Source organism: Suncus etruscus, chromosome 6 (assembly GCF_024139225.1).
Source record: "Suncus etruscus isolate mSunEtr1 chromosome 6, mSunEtr1.pri.cur, whole genome shotgun sequence".
Taxonomy (NCBI): domain Eukaryota; kingdom Metazoa; phylum Chordata; class Mammalia; order Eulipotyphla; family Soricidae; genus Suncus; species Suncus etruscus.
Window position 1 is genome coordinate 104,639,090 of NC_064853.1, and position 20,389 is coordinate 104,659,478.

General features: G+C 45.9%; 1 protein-coding gene across 4 annotated transcripts in view; it reads left to right on the forward strand.

Annotated features, from left to right (window-relative positions):
- The first annotated feature begins 1,562 nt into the window (after positions 1 to 1,562).
- The window catches only part of SENP5 (SUMO specific peptidase 5), a 42,130-nt gene continuing 23,303 nt past the window's right edge, over positions 1,563 to 20,389 (forward strand). For 3 of the 4 annotated variants that reach the window (XM_049775948.1, XM_049775950.1, XM_049775951.1), the window contains exons 1-3: positions 1,563 to 1,700; positions 5,000 to 5,083; positions 16,249 to 17,774. In XM_049775948.1, coding sequence (XP_049631905.1) covers positions 5,076 to 5,083; positions 16,249 to 17,774 — 1,534 coding nt within the window. In that variant the 5' untranslated portion in view covers positions 1,563 to 1,700; positions 5,000 to 5,075. The remainder of the gene's footprint in view (positions 1,701 to 4,999; positions 5,084 to 16,248; positions 17,775 to 20,389) is intronic. The other variant, XM_049775949.1, reaches the window with a different exon arrangement.

Genomic DNA, 20,389 nt, shown 5'->3' on the forward strand with positions numbered 1-20,389 from the left:
TTCAACTCCACCCCAGCCCTGCCAGGAGTGATCTCAGCACTAAGACCTGAGCACAACTGATGTATCCCAACTTCACCCTTCCTATAAGTAATAAAATCCTATGAAGGATACATTCAGGAGGTCTCAGATAACTTCCTGTGCATATGCTTTACCATTTACACTTCTCTCTTACCTCTAAATATAATCCTGTATGGCCTGTGATAACAACTTGAGTGGTGGCGCACATGTCTCCCATGGATAAGATGCTCCCTTTATTTTTCTTTTGTTTTTGACCACACCCAGCGGTGCTCAGGAACTACTCCAGGCTCAGCACCCAGGAATCACACCTAATGTGTTCAGAGGACCATACGAGATGCCAGGGATTACGGGTAGGCTGTGTGCAAGGCAAGATCCCTTCCCACTCATCATTCAGGCCTCAAGATGCTTGGGTCTAATCATGTACCCTCCATGAGAGGTGGGACACAGGCAAACCGATTCCAATAAGTCGAGTTAAGACATCTTGGGAAGCGGGGGAGAGTGGGTGCGAGAGAAGAGAGTATTAGGGAGGGCTGAGAGGGAAACTGGGGACGTTGGTGGCGGGAAATGTGCACTGGTGAAGTGTTGGTGGCGGGAAATGTGCACTGGTGAAGTTCGTCGTACATTGTGTGACTGGAAATGAATCATGAACAACTATGTGTGGGGAAAAAAACTTACAAATCTTGGGCCCCGAGCAGTAGATAGCACAACGGTAGGGCACTTGCCTTGCATGTGGCTGACCCAGGACGGACCTCGGTTCGATTTCTGGCGTCCCATATGGTCCCCGGAGCCAGAAGCTATTTCTGAGCGCACAGCCAGTAGTAACCCCTGAGCGTCACCGATGTGGCCCCAAAACCAAAAACCAAAACAAACAGAAAAAGACTTACGAACCTTGTAACCACGGTGTTTAAGTTAAAAAATAAAACGGGAAGGAAAAGATTGGGCGAGGGCTCAAAGGGCGGGAATGCTGACCCTTGGGGCAAAAAGGAGCAGGGATTTCAGGGGACACAGGGCGTGTGATTGCTGGTTCAAAGGGCGGGAATGCTGACCCTTGGGGCAAAAAGGAGCAGGGATTTGAGGGGGACAGGGCGTGTGATTGCTGGCTCAGCCTCAGGCCTTGGGGTCGAGAGACGAGGTCTGGGAGAGGATGGAGCAAAAGCCACCACGTCCAGGGGCCAGAGAGGGGCATGCAACTACGGCGCTAGCCTTGCAGCGACTTCCATCCTCGACATCCCATCTAATCCCGAGTACCGCCGGGCGTGATCCCCTCAAAAGCAAAAGAACGGAACCCCTCGAGTGAGTCCAGCCCGCAGTGTGCACGACACCTCTCGCACTGGGACTGAAGGAGTGCGGTCCGCCAGCATGGACAGCGGGCGAGTGCGGGGCAGACGCACCGCAGCCGGAAGTAGCAGTGGAAAACCACGCCCCTCGGTGGGCGGAGCTCGCGCCGCGCGTGCGCACTGGAGCGGAACCGCAGACGCGGCGGTGACGCAATCAATGAGCGCCGGCGTCGCGGCTGCGGCTTCCTCTCGAGGAAGCGCGGCGGTGGCGGCGGCGAGCAGGCCGATCAGCAGCTCGGCGGTGACGGGCCTGCGGAGGCGGAGGCGGGGCCGGGGTCCGCGCCGCTGCCGTTCTGGGGCTGGAGAGCCGGAGTGGGCGCCGCCGGCCGCGAGCTCGGGACGTAGGTACGCGGGCGTCCGGGGTGGTCCGGCGGCCAACGACTTCCGCGGGTCCGGCCGGACGGCCAGCTCAGCAGCCAGCAGCCCGGCCCGCCCTCCTCCCCCACGCGGCCGGCCCAGCTGGGAGCCGGCAGCCCGGCTCTGGTCCCGCGCTCCTGGCGGCCCGGCGGAGGGCAATCCGGCCCCGCTGCTGTTTGCTCTCGACCTTTGCTTGCACGACGCGCGGCTGCTGCTGCTGCCCCCGGGTCTGCGGGGCAAGGGGACTCCTGTTCCCGTGCTCTTGTCCGCTCCCTCGGTGCCCAGGCTTGTCTCACTCGGTGGAACACAGCCCGCTTGAGGTCCTCCTCCTCCTCGCCCCGCGTTTGGGACCCAGGTTCGAAAGCTCCTGCTCTGGGACCCTGGGACATTCGTTTCTTAATTTGGCATAGCCACGCGTGGCGTGGAGTTTTCTTCCTGCGAAGGGAAGCGAGGGCGGAGGGAGAGTCCAATGGCACGACGAAGGAAGGAAGGATGTTTGCTCATCAGATGTGTTCTCGGGATGGAGAACATCCAGCAGGGAGACAGAGGGTCAGGGAGACAGAGCCTGACTGTCCAGCTGGTTACCCGACCAACTTGAGTCGGGTTTCATTCCCGGCGCCACGTGTGGCCTTCTTAGGCCCAGGAGTCATTCTTTTTTTTTTTTTTTTTTTTTTTTTTTTGGTTTTTGGGCCACACCCGTTTGACGCTCAGGGGTTACTCCTGGCTATGTGCTCAGAAATCGCCCCTGGCTTGGGGGGACCATATGGGACGCCGGGGGATCGAACCGCGGTCCTTCCTTGGCTAGCGCTTGCAAGGCAGACACCTTACCTCCAGCGCCACCTACCCGGCCCCCAGGAGTCATTCTTGAGCGCAGAGCCTGGAGTAAGCCCCTGAGCACACTCTGGTGGGTGGGTGTGTTCCACCCCCACTTCCCCAGCCCCTGGCCTGAAGAATAAAAGTAGGACAGGAGAGATAGTATTGGGGGTCTAGTGCTTTTCTTGTTTGCAGTTCACTCAGGTTCAGTCCCCGGCACCGCACTTACACCCCTGGGTTCCCACCAGGAGTGATTTCTGAGCACTGCTGGGTGTGGTACCATATATATGTGTGTGTGTATGTTGTGTGTATACACGCATATACATGCATATATACATATATGACACTTCCTGATTTTATTTTTTTTACCTTGAATTACCTGGTGTGAAAAACAGTACTAAAGTAGACAGCGGAGTCTAGCGTGATTAGAGTCAAACTGCAAGTCTCTGTTAGAGCCTTACGAAGAACTGTACTCTTTCAGTCAACCCCAGATGTTTCATGCTTAATGATCAGACATCATTAGTATAATAGGGGTGAACCACATCAGTAAAGAATAAATACAGAAACCCTAGTCATTTGAGAGAGCTCCGAGTTAATAGGAGGTAGAGTCTTTATATTGGAGCGAGAACATTTATCTCTCCAAGTATACTACACACTGAGTTAAACATCTGGTTAATTAGTGTCCCTTGAGAACTTGTTTTCAATTTGTCTTTAAATATTTGGTTGCCCTCCCCCGGTCTTGTTGTTAAAAAGTGCACTCAACCAGTTGAACTACATCCAGATCTAAATCTTTTTTTTTTTTTCCCTTTTCTTTCTGGTTCACACTTGGTTTTTGAAAATGGGTCAACCGCATGTAAGACAGGTAGCTTACTCCTGTACTATCACTCTAACCCTAAATCTTCAATTTTGGTTTGTTTTTATGTCATACCCAACAATGCTCAGGATTAACTTCTGGCTCTGCTCAGGGATTAATCCTAGTGGGCTCAGGGGACCATTGGGATGCTGGGGATCGAACCCAGATCATCTGTGTGCAAGGAAAATGCCTTACCTGCTTTACAATTGTTCTGGTCCCAAATCTATAATTTTGGGGGGGGGGCTTTGGGGCCACAGCTGACAATTCTCAAGGATTACGCTGGCTCTGTTCCTGTCAGTGTTCAGGGGACTATATGGGATGCCAAGGATTGAACCTGAGTTGACCATGTGCAAGACAAGCACCCTACTCATTGTACTATTGTTCTGGCCCCCAAATCTACAAACCTTTTCTTTGTTTGTTTGTTTGTTTTTTTCAGCCACACCCAGTGACGCTCAGGGGTTACTCCTGGCTTGGGGACCATATGGGACATTGAGGGATTGAACTGTGATCCATCCTAGGCTAGCGTGCACAAGGCAGACAGATACCTTACATCTTGCGCCATCGCTCCGACCCCTACAAACCTATTTTTGTTTACTCTTTTTTTGGTTTTGGTTTTTGGGCCACACCTGGTGGTGCTCAAAGGTTACACCTGATTCTGCACTCAGAAATAACTCATGGCAATGCTCAGGGGACCATATAGGATGTCAGGAATTGAACCTGGGTTGGCTGTGTGCTAGGCAATGCCCTCACTGTGCAATCTCTCTGGCCCCAAAATCTACAAATCTGATCTTAGCTATTTTATTTTAATTTTGTAGGGACTACACCTACCAGTGCTGGGAGACCATCTGGGACAGGAATTGAATCTAGGGCAATGAACCACATTCCAGTCTTCAGCTATTGGGTTGTTCCTTCATGCCCTCTTACATGAGGATGATTTCGCTTATTTTGTTTTAAATGTTATTTTCTACTATCAACCTTTCATTCTTATTTTTGGGGGGTGGGTAACCCCTTTTCTATTTATTGCCAATAGCTGTTTCTTTACACTCTTTCTTTCGGTTTGTTTGTTTTTCGTTTTTTGTTTTTTTGTTTTTGGGCCATACCCAGCAGCGCTCAGGGGTTACTCCTGGCTCTATGCTCAGAAATCGCCCCTGGCAGGCATGGGGGACCATATGTGATGCCTGGGATTCAAACCACTGTCCTTCTGCATGAAAGGCAAAATGCCTTACCTCCATGCTATCTCTCTGGTCCCACTCTTAATATCTCTAGGAGGGCTGGAGAGTACACAGCAGTAGAGCATTTGCCTGCATGCAGCTGACCCAGGACAAACCTGGGTTTGATTTCCAGCATTTCTTATGGTTCCCCCGAGCCTGCCAGGAACAGTTTCTGAGCATAGAGTGAGAAGTAACCCCTGAGCGCCACCAGGTGTGGCCCAAAAAACAAAATAAAAAATTATCTCTAGGAGAAAACTTTTTCATACTGATGCCTAAATTAACTGTAGCATCACTGTGTTGCAGATTTTACCCAAATATTTATTTCTTAAGGATCATTCAAATTTAAGGATATCCTGTGGTTAATCTGTTGAGCTCACTTTGTTTCCTCTGTATGTGTTTTATCTTTGAAGGAATGTTGGTATTTGGTGAACATGAATTCACAGCTGCATGACCAGGAATATGGGGACAGAAATATAAAGAGAGCCCATGTGGAGGTAATTATTACATGTGCTCTGAGTACATGCTGGAATTATTGATTTTAGGTTGCACTGATTGACCTTTTTAATTGGAGAATTATTAATAATAGTAACTTAGTCTTTTTTTTGGGGGGGGGATTTTGGGTTTCGGGTTACTCTTGGTTCTATGCTCAGATATAGCCCCTGGAGGGGCCGGGCGGTGGCGCTAGAGGTAAGGTGCCTGCCTTGCCTGCGCTAGCCTTGGACAGACAGCGGTTCGATCCCCTGGCGTCCCATATGGTCCCCCAAGCCAGGAGCGACTTCTGAGCGCATAGCCAGGAGTAATCCCTGAGCGTCACCGGGTGTTGCCCAAAAACCAAAAAAAAAAAAAAAAAAACAAAACAAGGGGCTGGAGAGATAGCATGGAGGTAAGGCGTTTGCCTTTCATGCAGGAGGTCATCGGTTCGAATCCCAGCGTCCCATATGGTCCCCCGTGCCTGCCAGGAGCAATTTCTGAGCATGGAGCCAGGAGTAACCCCTGAGCACTGCCGGGTGTGACCCAAAAACCACAAGAAAAAAACAAAACAAAAAAAAAACAACAAACAAACAAAAAAGAAATAGCCCCTGGCAGGCTCAGGGGACATATGGGATGCCGAGATTCCAACCACTGTCCTTCTGCATGCAAGGCAAACATACTACCTCCATGCTATCTCTCCGGCCCCGTAACTTAGTCTTTTGAGCTACTTTGATTTCCCAAGGAAGAATCAAGGAATCTTCAAATCTTGGTGCTTGTAAGCTGGGTGTTAGCATATTCAGCATGTAAACACTCATTAGTGTATATTTAACAATTTCAGTATAATACTCTTGAAAATATGCTGTAGGCATTTGGAAATGTGGGAGAGTGACATTTGGATGGTTTTTATTGAGTATAGAAAGAATATCTACATGATTTAACCAGCTACCTTATTTTTAACCGAAACTGCTGCTCCCAATTCCTAACCTTTTTGAGACTATTCTATCCTTTGGGTTACTTTTCCTCTTGCAAACTTGAAATGACTTTCTTTATTTGGGTGGGGGGAGGGGCATACCCGGCAGCACTCTCTGCACTCAGAAATCAATCCTGGCAGGCTCAGGACCATATGGCATGCCGAGAATCAAACCCTGATCTGTCCTGGGTAGGCTGCATGCAAGGCAAATGCCCTATCTCTGCACTATTGCTCTGGCCAAGCTTTTTTAGATATTTTTTTTTGGTTTTTGGGTCACACCCAGCAGCGCTCAGGGGTTACTCCTGGCTCTATGCTCAGAAATTGCTCCTGGTAGGTTTGGGGGACCATATGCGATGCCGGGGTTCGAACCACCGACCTTTTGCACGCAAGGCAAACACCTTACCTCCAGTTATCTCTTCGGCCCCTTTTTTTAGATCTTTAAGTCAGTTTGCATTTTAACTTCCACAGTATTTTTTTGCTGTTGTCATATTTACCATATGTGTACATTTGCCATTTTTTTATCATCTTAATTTGGGAGAATAGGGAAATAGTATAATGGGTAAGGCTCTTGCCTTGCATGTCGCCAACCCCAATTTGATCCCTGGCACCCCATATGGTCCCCTGAGCCTTACAGGACTGATACCTGAGTATAGAGCCAGGAGCAATCCTGAGGACTGCTGATGTGGCCTAAAAAAAATGTTAAACTTTTGGTTTTAAGACATTTATTTTGTTTTTGGTTGGGGGGTGTAACACTTGGCGGTGTTCAGGAGTTACTCCTGGCTCTGCGCTCAGAAGTCACTTCTGGCAGGCATGGGGGACCTTATAAGATGCTGGGATTCAAACCACTGTCTTGGCTTCACTGTGTGCAAGGCAAATGCCCTAACGCTGTGCTATCGCTCTAGCCCTAGACCACTTTTTGACAGTGCTCAGGGTCTATTCCTGACTCTATGTGCACAGGGACTACTGCTGACTGGACTCAGAAGGAACCCCTGGCACTACTCAGGTGTTCAAGATAAAACCCTATGTAGTGTCTGGGATCAAGCCTTTCCTGCATTACTCATCTCTCTGGTTCCAAGGCAAGGAAATGCCTTAACCCCTGTACTATTACTGATCCCTACATGATTTTAGTCAGCCTCCCTCTTCCCTTCCTCCTCCCTTTCTTCCCTCCTTCCTTCCTTCCCTCCTTCCCTCCCCTCCTTACCTCCCGGTGAGGGATGCCGGGAATCGAATCTGGGTCTATCTTGGGTCGACCACATGCAAGGCAAATATCCTACCGCTGTGCTATCTTTCTGGCCCCATGCTTTTTTGGGGGCCACACCCGGTGATGCTTAGGGTTTATTTCTGGCTATGTGCTTAGAAATCCCTCCTGGTGAGGGGGACCATATGGGACGCTGGGGATTGAACCCAGATTAGTTCTGGGTCAGCCACGTGCAAGGCAAATGCCCTACTGCTGTGCTACCACTCAGGCCCCCCACCCATTTTTTTTTAAATAAAAAAAGGCATTTTGTTTTGTTTTTGTTTTTGGGTCACACCCGGCAGCGTTCAGGGGTTCCTCCTGGCTCTCTGCTCAAAAATTGCTCCTGGCAGGCTCGGGGGACCATATGGGATGCCGGGATTCGAACTACTGTCCTTCTGCATGCAAGGCAAATTACCTACCTCCATACTATCTCTCCGGCCCCTAAAAATAGCTTTTTTTTTTTTTTTTTTTTTTTTTTTTTTTTGGTTTTTGGGCCACACCCTGTGACGCTCAGGGGTTACTCCTGGCTATGCGCTCAGAAGTTGCTCCTGGCTTCTTGGGGGACCATATGGGGCGCCGGGGGATCGAACCGCAGTCCGTCCTAGGCTAGCGCAGGCAAGGCAGGCACCTTACCTCCAGCGCCACCGCCCGGCCCCAAAAATAGCTTTTAAGATCAGGTAGTGTATGTAAATTATATCTTAGAAAAAAAATTTTTTTTGCTTTTTGGGCCACACCCAGCGGCACTCCCGGGTTACTCCTGGCTCTGCTCTCAGAAGAAGGCTCGAGGGAAACTATATGGGCTGCTGAGGATTGAACCCAGGTCTGTCCAGGGTCGGCTGCTGCAAAGCAAACATCCTACTGCTGTGCTATTGCTCTGGCCCTAGAACATTAAAAAAAATTTTTTTTTTGCCCACCCCCTTAAATGTTTTATTTTTAATAAGGTTTTAGGAAGAAATTAAGTAAAATGTGTCAGTACGATCTCCCATCTTTTGAGAGGGCATACCTAGTGGTGTTCAGTGCTTAATCCTTACTCTGTGTTCAAGGATTACTCCTAGCAGACTCAGGGGAAACATATGGGGTACTAGGAATCAAGCCTGGATTAAACCCTAGTCATCTGCTTACAAGGCAAGCTCCTTACCTACTATTATCTGTTTGGCTACTGGAATGTAGGGAGAATTTTGTTGGTTTGTTTTGTGGCCACATGATATTCAGGGGTTATTCATGATTCTGAATTTAGGAATCACACCTGGTAATGCTCGGGACCATATGAGATGCTGGGGATTACACCTGGGTCCCAGGATTGCTTGCAAGTACCTCTACCAGCTGTACTAGTCATCTAGTCTGAAGATTTTTTTGTTTGTGTTGTTTTAGGGCCACTCTCGGTGGTGCTCTGGAGTTACTCCTGGTTTTGCACTCAGAAATCACTCCTTGCAGGCATAGGGGATGTTGGGAATATAACCCGGGTTCTTCCCGGGTCAGCTCTGTGCAAGGCAAACCCCTATCCTTTGCTATCACTCTGACCTCCTTGTCTGAAGATTTTTTTTGGGGGGGGGGCCACACCCTGCGGTGCTCAGGGGTACTCCTGGCTGTCTGCTCAGAAATAGCTCCTGGCAGGCACGGGGGACCATATGGGACCCCGGGATTCGAACCAACCACCTTTGGTCCTGGATCAGCTGCTTGCAAGGCAAACACCGCTGTGCTATCTCTCCGGGCCCGAGATTTTAAAGAATTTAATTCTGTGCTTTCCCCTTTCAATCAGTATTTTGATTGACCCCTAAATAATGTATTTCTGTATGATTTTTTTTCTTCAGGAAGCAACTTAGCTTTTATTGAGCAAAATTTACTTAGATGGGGAGTGCAGAGAAAGAAAGGAAATGTGTGTTTAAGAGAATTGAGCTTCTCAGGAGTAGAAAAAGCAGAGAGATGGTATTCAAAGCCTGTATCATGTTCTTAATAAATCTTACAAGAGGACCTAAGGTACTTGCTTGTACACAGCAAATTCAAGTTTGATAATTGGCACCTCATATGGTGCCTCTGAACCCCACCAGTAAGTACACAGGTAGAAGTAAGCTCTGAGCACTGCTGCATGTGGCCTTAAAACCAAACAAACATATGTATACATATTTAGGGAGAGGCTGGCAATGTGGGGATTTAACTCAGTGGTAGAGAACATACTTCAATATGTTTACGTCCTGGATTTCATCCCCAGCGTCTATGCCCTCCCCCCACATCAAATCAAGATGAAGAAAAATATATAGGATGGTTTGAAAGTCTTTAAGAAATGTATTTCCAGATCTGAACTTTTTTTCTCCTTTTACATATAATAAACACAGTAGTTTGAGATTTAGTATCTAGAGTAGAGAAAGAACATAGTCCCCTGGATTGGAGGGTATCATGTATCATTGACAGTGGATAATCTCCTTTATAAAGAAAATAAGTGGGGGCCGGGCGGTGGCGCTAGAGGTAAGGTGCGTGCCTTGCCTGCGCTAGCCTTGGATGGACCGCGGTTCGATCCCCCGGTGTCCCATATGGTCCCCCTCCCCAGGAGCGACTTCTGAGTGCATAGCCAGGAGTAACCCCTGAGCGTCACCGGGTGTGGCCCAAAAACCAAAAAAAAAAAAAAGAAAAGAAAAGAAGTGGAAAAAAAAAAGAAAAGAAGTGGAAAATTTATATACCAAAGAAGAAACCTCTAGCATTTTCTATGTTTGTTCCCACAATCCTGTCCCCTTTTGTAAATTCTCATTACTCAAAGCAGTCCCTTTCAAGTCTGTAGATTAAATCTTAAATGCTGCTTTTGATTTATTTCTTAGATTAATAATTTAGTTGGATCTAAAATTCTTTTTTTTTTTTTTTTTTGGTTTTTGGGCCACACCCGGCGTTGCTCAGAGGTTACTCCTGGCTGTCTGCTCAGAAATAGCTCCTGGCAGGCACGGGGGACCATATGGGACATCGGGATTCGAACCAACCACCTTTGGTCCTGGATCGGCTGCTTGCAAGGCAAACGCCGCTGTGCTATCTCTCCAGGCCCTGGATCTAAAATTCTTTATTCAAAATACTCCCTCCCCCCCCTCCGGAAATCTTGATGATATTAGAACATTTTCTTGGGTTGGAGGAATAGCAGAGCAATACGGCGTTTGCCTTGCACATGGCCAACCCAGGATGGACCCAGGTTCAATCCCTGGCATCCCATATGTTCCCTCAAGCCTGCCAGGAGCGATTTCTGAGTGCAGAGCCAGGAGTAAACCCTGCATGCCACCTGGTGTGACCCCCCCCCCCCAACAAAAAAGAACATTTTCTTCTAGTTTTCCATCTGGCTATTAAGAATGTACTTTTTTGGGCCAGAGAGATAGCACAGTGGTAAGGCATTTGCCTGGCATGTAGCTGGCATTCCATATAGTCCCTCCTGCCTCCAGGAGTGACTTTTGAGCACAGAGCCAGCACTGAGCGCTCCCGGTGGCCCGAAAATAAAAGAAAAACATGGATTTTTTTTTTTTAAGATTAGAAAGAGACATTTTATTTTACTAAAAAGTAAAGCAGGGCCCACAAAGTACAGGGGGTAAGGAGTTTGCCTTGCACTAAACCAGCCTGTGTTTGGCCTTCTTGAGCCTCCCAGAAGTGATTTCTGGACACAGAGCAAGGAGTAAGTTCTTGGTTTTGACTATTATTTTTCTTAACTATTTCCATGTGTTCCTGAAGTTATGTGTGTGTTTACATATATATGTGTATATAACATTATGATACATATAGCATTTGTTCTTGTTTTTGTATAAGAAAGGGATATTGCAGGTTCACTTCCAAACTATTCAGTAAGTCTAATACAGCAATAGAGAAAATCATGTTAATTTTTGGAGGAAGGAGATGGAGTCACACTTTGTGCTCAGGGGCTATTTCTGGCCTTTTGCTCAGACTTGACTCCTGGTTATGATTAGAGGATTGGTGTGTGGTACCAAGGATTCAAACCAGAGTTGCAGGAGAGAGTGCAAGGCAATCATTTTTTGTGTTTTCACAGCACAGTTTGGCAAGTTTGCAGTAACCTATGTCTAAAGAAAAAAGAGGTATACTTTAATTTAAAGCTACTTCATCAGGGGCCTGGAGAGATAGCACAGAGGCGTTTGCCTTGCAAGCAGCCGATCCAGGACCAAAGGTGGTTGGTTCGAATCCCGGTGTCCCATATGGTCCCCCGTGCCTGCCAGGAGCTATTTCTGAGCAGACAGCCAGGAGTAACCCCTGAGCATCGCCGGGTGTGGCCCAAAAAACAAAAAAAAAAACCAAAACTACTTCATCGGTAAAAAAATGTTAACCATCATTGAGCAAGTAAGTCATTTTTGCTGCTGATAGGTCTATAGAAAATGCAGTATTTTGGGGGTTTTTGGGTCATAGAACTTAATCTGGCTGCACTCACGGAATCACTCCTAGTGGTATTTAGGGGAACTATCTGTGGTACTAGGAATGAACCTGGGTCAACTGTGAGCAAAAGCAAGACCCCTACCTTGTATACTATTGCTTTGGCCCAAATAAAAAGTTTCTTTGAAGTACAAGAGTAAAGTACAATAAAATAAGATAGACCTGTATTCATTTGAGCACAGAACCATAATTTAAGGAGAGCACCTTAGAGCATCTTGCCCTTCATAGTCACTCAGAAAGCTTTGGCTGGTTGTAGGGGCCTGAGCACAAGTGGTTGTGGTTCAGATCTGCCCCCCCCCAAAAAAAAAAGATCTTTGATAGATTGTGCTCTCTATTGAGATTCTGATATTGTGAGCATTTATTAAAATGTTCTTTGTGTCTGGCTATTTGAAACAAAATTACATGCCCTTTCTAAAATATTACTGTAAAAAATTAAAAATAAAAAACATTACTGTATGGAACAACTGTTACTCTTCAGTGGTTTCTAATCTCTTTTCCTTCCCCATTCTTCATTTTACAAATGAGAACACAGAATCTGGGCATCTAATTTAAAAACACTTAGCTGTATGAAAAGTAGAGTGAGAAAATTTTCCTTTTCCTTTTGACACCCTGCCCTATTTATTTTATCAGAAACAGATTTCAAGGCCAGATGGATGGTACAGAGGTTAGGTTAGTAGCCTAGCACCACATGGCCTTCTCCATTTTGTTCTGAGGCACTACATAAGGTGTCTCCCAGTAAGGCTAGGAATGATCCCAGGTAAGCCCTGAGTATAGTCAGTTGTCGTCACCAAACAAAACAATAAAAAAATAAACTGCTTATGAGCAAGTGGTTCTTTGTTTTCAGTTTTGGTTTGGGACCCACATGTGGCTCTGCTCACGGCTCACTCCTGGTGGGTTTGGGGACTGAATGGGTGCTGAGGATCAAACCTGGGTCAACCACTGTGCTATCTCTTTTGTCCTTTTTTTGGTAGTTTTGGGGTTTTTGCCACATAGCATTGCTTAGGACTTACTTTTGGGTCTGTACTCAGTGATCTACTCTTGGCAGTTCTTGGGGAACTAAGCATGATGCCTAGAATTGAACTGGAGTCCATCACATGCAAGGTAAAAAATCACCATAACCCCTTTTCTATATTTCTGACCCTAGGAAATGACACTTGAATCACTTGCCAAATTGTTTGCAAGTACAGTTTTCATGTCTTTGTTCCCCAACTTTCACTGTGGTGGAAATTTTTTTTTTTTTTTTTTTTTTTGTTTTTTGGGCCACACCCTGTGACGCTCAGGGGTTACTCCTGGCTATGCGCTCAGAAGTTGCTCCTGGCTTCTTAGGGGACCATATGGGACACCGGGGGATCGAACCGCGGTCTGTCCTAGGCTAGTGCAGGCAAGGCAGGCACCTTACCTCCAGCGCCACCGCCCGGCCCACTGTGGTGGAAATTTCACCTAGTAAAAAATCAGTAAAAATCTGTAAAATCTGGTTTTTCTGGTAGTCTTCAGTAGAACTTCATTTGTTTTATTTTCAAGTTCGTAACTTAAATTGTTATAAATTCAGATTTCCCTCTCTAATATAATGTAGACTGTGCCTATGAACCCTTTAATAGACCAAAAAAAAAAATGAATTGGAGGAGTAGTTAGTATTAAATTGTATGGAAACATTTCCAGACCTAAATTACTGAAAAACCATACCAAATAACATGAAACAAAATAATGCTAACATATAGGAGTTGTGTGATATATACACTGCCTCTAGTCTTTTTTGGAAAAAGGGGGAGAGGAGGAGAAAGAGATGTCTGCATAGAGGCAGATTGTGGGTGAGGTAAAGAGATAGGAAGAGAAACTGGGACATTGGTGGCTGGAAATGAACAACTGAAGAGATGGATGTTAGAACAGTGTATAACTGAATAACCATCAACAGCTTTTTAACTATCTCAGGAAGATTCAGTTAAAAATAATTTAAATCTTTCCTGGGAAGGAGCTTTGCCTAGATGTGCACACTACCAAAGAACAGGTGCTACAAATGTTGAGCATGTTTTTTTTTTTTGTTTGTTTGTTTTGGGTCACACCCAGCAGCGCTCAAGGGTTACTCCTGGCTCTACGCTCAGAAGTCGCTCAAGGCAGGCTCAGGGGACCATATGGGATGCTGGGATTTGAACCACTTCCTGCATGCAAGGCAAACCGCCTTACCTCCATGCTATCTCTCTGGCTCAAACATGGTTCTAACCCTTTGACTTTTTGTCATAAAAAGCGAAAAACAGAGGCTGAAGCGATAAAACAGTGGTAGGGCATTTTCTTTACACATAGCTGGCCCAGGACAGACATGGGTTCGAGTTCCCTGGTGTCCCATATGGTCCCCCAAGCCAGGAGCAATTTCTGAGCGCATAGCCAGGAGTAACCCCTGAGCGACACTAGATATGGCCCAAATACCCTCCCCCCAAAAAAAGGGCAAAAAACATTTCTTTTGATTAATGAAAATAAATACTAATGTAAGTCTTTTGTAAAAATGTGAAATGGCATAATGCTAATTCCCAAAAAGTGGCAGGGCTGGGCCAGAGTGATGGTGCAAGCGATAGGGCCTCTGCCTTGCAGGCGCTAACCTAGGACAGACTGCAGTTTGATCTCTGGGTGTCCCATATGGTCCCCCAAGCCAGAAGTGATTTCTGAGTACATAGCCAGGAATAACCCCTGAGCGTCACCAGGTATGACCCAAACAAACAAAATGACAGTACTGGGGCCAGAATGATAGCACAGTGGGTAGGGTGTTTGCCTTACATGTGGCTTACCCAGGTTCAATCTCTGGCATTCCAGGAGTAATTTCTGAATACAGAGCCAGGAGCAGTGCCAGTTGTGGCCCCAAAACAAAAAGTGTCAGTACCTTATACCAAAAAAAACGGTAGGAACAATCAGTGCTGGTGGGGATGTAATGAAAAGGAACTCTAATCCACTGCTGGTGGAAATATAATCTGGTTCAACCCCTGTGGAAAATGGTATGGAAAGTTCTAATTAGACTTTAAACTTGGAATTAAACTACCATATAACTGCAATTACATTTTTTTGGTATCTACCTCCAGGATTTAAAAACTTTGATTCGGGGCCAGAGAGATAGCACAGCGGTAGGGCGTTTGCCTTGCACTCATTCAACCCAGGATGGCTGATGGTCTGAATCCTGACATCCCATATGGTTCCCTGAGCTGCCAGGAGTAACTCCTGAGTCCCTCAGGGTGTGACCCAAAAAAAAAAAATTAAAACTTTCATTCAAAAGGATGTTTATACACCATTATTCATTTTTTCACTTAGAAAGGTATGGAACCAATCTAGGTTTCCAACCACAAATGGATTATGATGACATAGTATATATACATATGTGTGTGTGTGTGTGTGTGTGTGTAAGTATGATGGAATACTATATAGTTTAAGGATGATGAAATTTAGAAGTATGCTGAACCTGTTTGAAATGGAAGATATATTGAGCAGAGTAAGCCAGAAGAAGGACAAACACAGAATGATCTTATTTATTGCTGCTGTATAGAATAGCTGGATGGGTAAATGTAATATAAACTCCATACCTTAGGGAGAAGGACAGGAAAGGAAAGAAACGAAGATGGGAAGGAAGAAGATGAGAATGGGAAGAAATGGAGAAATGGGGATTTGGGCTTCAGTTGTATTGGTATTGTGGGAGACTGGTATCTAAATCCAAACCACAGACTCAACAGCACTGAAAATATGAATTTTAAGTTAAAATCATTAAACTTGGCTGGTGAGGTGGCGCTAGAGGTAAGGTGTCTGCTTTGCAAGTGCTAGCCAAGGAAGGACCACGGTTCGATCCCCCGGTGTCCCATATGGTCCCCCCAAGCCAGGGGCAATTTCTGAGCTCTTAGCCAGGAGTAACCCCTGAGCATCAAATGGGTGTGGTCGAATAAACAAAAACAAACAAAAAAAACCCCCCAAAGCAACAAACTTTATAATGTGCTTATCAAGGTGGCAGGCAGGGGTTGGGTGTTGAGGGATAACGGAGTATGGGAACATTGATGATAGAAGTTGATTCTACAGGTGGTGGAATTAGTGTTGAAATATTACATGCCTACATGCCTATAACTCAGCTAGTAATAATTTTGAAGATAATGATTCTTTAGCAAATCAAAAAATTTTTTAGGGCAGAAGCAGTAGTGCAGTGGTATGGCATTTGCCTTGCACACAGCTAATCCAGGAAGGACCTCCGATTCCTGGTGTCCTATATGGTCCCCCAAGCCAGGAGCAATTTCTGAGCAAACAGCCAAGAGTAACTTTTTTTTTTGGGGGGGGGGGCCACACCTGTTTGATGCTCAGGGGTTACTCCTGGCTAAGTGCTCAGAAATCACCCCTGGCTTGGGGGAACCATATGGGACGCCGGGGGATAGAACCGCGGTCCTTCCTTGGCTAGCGCAAGGCAGACACCTTACCTCTAGCATCACCGGGTGTGGCCCCAAAACACCCCCCAAAATATATATATGTATATATATATATTTTTTTTTAAAGTCAGTACATTATATATTGTTATGGCTTATTTTTAGGGTTGAAAGTGACTTTTTTTCTTTACCTTACAGCTGCATCCGAATCTCATTATGCATCAGAACAATGAAAAAACAGAGGAAAACTCTATGGAGAAAAGGAATTCACATAGCCTTTTATGAAAAATGGAATACTGGATTTAGTGGTTTTAAGAAGTTTTACTTTTACCAACACTTGTACATTGTAAAATCCAAGTTGGGACAATCAGTTAGTTGGAGCAGGCAGCTGAAAAATTTCCAGTGCAGAAAGAAGGTCCTTCAACTCCAGAAAACATGGATCCAAGATGAACTCCTTTTTGCTAAGACAAAGTCTAGTGTGGCGGCTCAAAATATTAGTGCTGTGTCCTCTAAACTGAAAAGAAAAGACAGTAAAATCCTCATTTCTTCCCCGAGGACCCTTCTGAAATTCCAGACAAAGAAGTTGCTGGCATCAACAGATAATTCTGACCATGAATGCTGTAGAGAGAAAAATCTCCTGAAGGCAGTTGTAGACTTTCCAGCAAATAGTGTTTTAGGTCAGGCCAATGGTCAGAGATCTAGGACAGAGCTACAAGCTTCTGAGTTTCCCATGAAGTTCATTGGGGAGAATCAAAGTCCAGGTGAGAGTGGCACAATTGTAGTCACCTTGAGCAACCACAAGAAAAAGCGCTTTTGTTATGGCTGTTACCACCACCGGAGTGGGGGACCCCTGATTCCAAAAAAGTTCCAACTTAACCAACATAGAAGAATAAAATTATCTCCTCTTAGGATGTATGATAAATTATCCATGATTAGATTTCGGTACAGGATTCTCAGATCCCAGCACTTCCGAACAAAAGGCAAAGTTTACAAGCTAAAAAAGGCTCAACGAAGCTGGGTGCAGGTCACTGGGGACCATCAAGAGACCCTAAGGCAGACTGGTGAGGGTGGCAGTTGCAGCCCATTCCATTCCCCAGAACCTAAAGACCCTTCTTGTCAACATCAACCAATCTTCCCAGATATGGACAGTAATGCTGTGGTGAAGGGAAAGAATGCTCTCGTGCCTGATGGCCACCCTAAAGGAAACTCTTTCTTGGGAAAGGAGCTTAGTTTAGATAAAACATTCCCTGACCAACAGAATGGCAGTGCCACATACACCTGGGACCAGTCACCCTGTTCCTCTCCGAAGTGGGAATGTACAGAGATGATGCATGACATCCCCTTACCAGAACATCATTCTAGTCACATGTTTATCTCAGAAACTGAAAGAGCAGTTAAAACTCTGGATCAGAAAATTCGGACAGATGTCATCACTGATGACAGAGAACTATCTGTGTCTGAGGCAGATGAGTCTGTGAGAAGTGTAGACGGGCCTTTATCTGAAGAGCCTGTTCAGAATGAGAGCTCCTGCCAGATGGATGAGGACGGATCTCTCAAGCAGAACATTCTTAGTTCTAAGTTGCTGGACCACCCTTACTGTAAAAGCCCACTGGAAGCTCCTTTGTTGAGCAGTGGGATCAAATTAGAAAACCAAGTGGAAGGTGAAAAGATCACTCAGAACCCCTCTCCCGTGGATGATGAACAGCTGTCAAGTTGCCTCTCGGGTATGCACTCTTTCTTTGTTCTCTCCCAAACCACCAGCCCACACTTGCTGTTCTTTAACCTTTCTAGTAGAACCATTCCACATCTGGATTTTCCCTTAAACATTCATTCAGGTATTTTTTGGGGTTTAGATTTTTGGTGTTTGGGCCGTACTAAGTGGCACTCAGGTTACTCCTGGCTCTTTGCTCAGAAATTGCTCCTGGCAGGCACAGGGGACCACATGGGATTCCAGGAATTGAACTCGGGTTCGTCCTGGGTCGGCAAGACAGCACACTACCGCTGTGCTATTGCTCCAGTCCCTCATTCAGTTTTCTGCAGTCTTATGTTACTGTGTTATATAAATATATAAAGGTACTCCTTTATACTTATAGAATTGTTTCTATAAGTTCTTAGTAGTAGAATTGATAGACCACCAGAGAGATAACACGGAGGTAAGGCATTTGCCTTTCATGCAGAAGGACAGTGGTTCGAATCCCAGCATTCCATATGGTCCCCTGTGCCGGCCAGGTGGTCGTGGAAAGGGTCTGCACCTGAAAAGGAAATGGGTGGGAAAAAGGGGACCACCAAGAATTCTGATTATGGCGTCAATTGATTTTTGAAATGCCACGACTTAAATAGTTTTTACACAAAGGGAGGAGGGAACAATGCAAACATTTGTCAAGCATGCATTTGTCATCATGCGGTTCAAAAGGTTTGGCATGTGCCTGTTAATTTAATTTAATACGTTTCCTGAGGAACATCCTATTATCACACCAAATACTCTATAGATCTGAGTTTCCTGAGACAGAAGAGTGTGACCTATGGTTCTTTTGATCTGCGTCAACTCATGGCCAGTTGGCACGTTCAATGTATAGCTCAATTAAAGGACAGGCCTGTTAGAAAATGGCAGTTTGCTACAAGATGGCTGTGCTTATGCCAAGACTGTGAGGGAGAATCTGGCTCCCTACAGTCCCCTGTGCCTGCCGGGGGCGATTTCTGAGCCTAGAGCCAGGAGTAACCCCTGAGCACTGCCGGGTGTGACCCAAAAACCAAAAAATAAATACAAAAGAATTGATAGACCACTCATGAAAAGTTTTTAAAAAAGTTGAACTAGTTCAATACTTATTGAACTTTATCAGTCTTAATGATTGTGTAGTTTCTTGTTTTAATTTGAACAATTAATTTTTGTGGTGGGGGGTATCTGAGTCACACATACCATTGCCTAGGAGTTATTCCATAGCCTATTATGATGTCATTTTGAGCATGTAGTGTTGGGAATTAAACCAGGTTTTGCTGTATGCAAGGCAAGTGCCTTAACTCCTATACAATATCTCTAGCCCTAATATGAGTATTAAAGTTTTGTTTTTTTGGTATTTGAGCACATCTGGCAGTGCTCAGGGGTTCCACCTGGCTCTATGCTCAGAAATCACTCCTGGCAGGCTCGGGGGACCATATGGGATGCCGGGATTTGAACCACTGTCCTTCTGCATGCAAGGCAAATGCACTACCTTCATGCTATCTCTCGGCCCCGAGTATTAAAATTTCAGCATATATATATTTGTTTTGTTTTGTTTTGTTTTTTTTTGGTTTTTGGTTTTTGGGCCACACCCGGTGGTACTCAGGGGTTACTCCTGGCTGTCTGCTCAGAAATAGCTCCTGGCAGGCACGGGGAACCATATAGGACACCGGGATTCGAACCAACCACCTCTGGTCCTAGATCAGCTGCTGGCAAGGCAAACGCCGCTGTGCTATCTCTCCGGGCCCAGTTTAAGCATATTTTTATGTTATAGTTTGTACTGTATTTTTCGGCGTATAAGACAACTTTTGAAACAAAAGTCAACCGAAAATCGGGGGTCGTCTTATATGCCGAGTATATCCCGAAAAATGTTTCAATATGCCTCTAAATGAAAATTGTCTGAATATTGCCACAAAATGAATTTTCCAACTCGATCCTCACCAATCACTGCAAGGCTGCTCAGACCGCCTCTCTTTTTTTTTTTTTTTTTTGGTTTTTGGGCCACACCCTGTGCCGCTCAGGGGTTACTCCTGGCTATGCGCTCAGAAGTTGCTCCTGGCTTCTTGGGGGACCATATGGGACACCAGGGGATCGAACTGCGGTCCGTCCTAGGCTAGCGCAGGCAAGGCAGGCACCTTACCTCCAGCGCCACCGCCCGGCCCTGGACCGCCTCTCTAACTCAGCCAATCCAAGCAGGCTTTTGATGCATGCAAATTAGACAATGTTCTGGACCGGAATCTACACTGTCAAAAGCCTGCTCAGATTGGCCAGAGTTGGGGCCGGGCGGTGGCGCTAAAGGTAAGGTGCCTGCCTTGCCTGCGCTAGCCTTGGACGGACCGCGGTTCAATCCCCCGGTGTCCCATATGGTTCCCCAAGCCAGGGGCAACTTCTGAGAGCATAGCCAGGAGTAACCCCTGAGCGTTACCGGGTGTGGCCCAAAAACCAAAAAAAAAAAAAAAAAAAAAAGATTGGCCAGAGTCAGAGAGGAAGTCTATGACAGTATAACCTTTGAACCTTTGCTTGTTGTGATTGGCTCACTGTGGTACATACAGTTGCAGCACAGGAACGTTTTGTCTGAACAGTGAATATAGGCTTAAACCTATGTTTTAACTGCAAAATTAG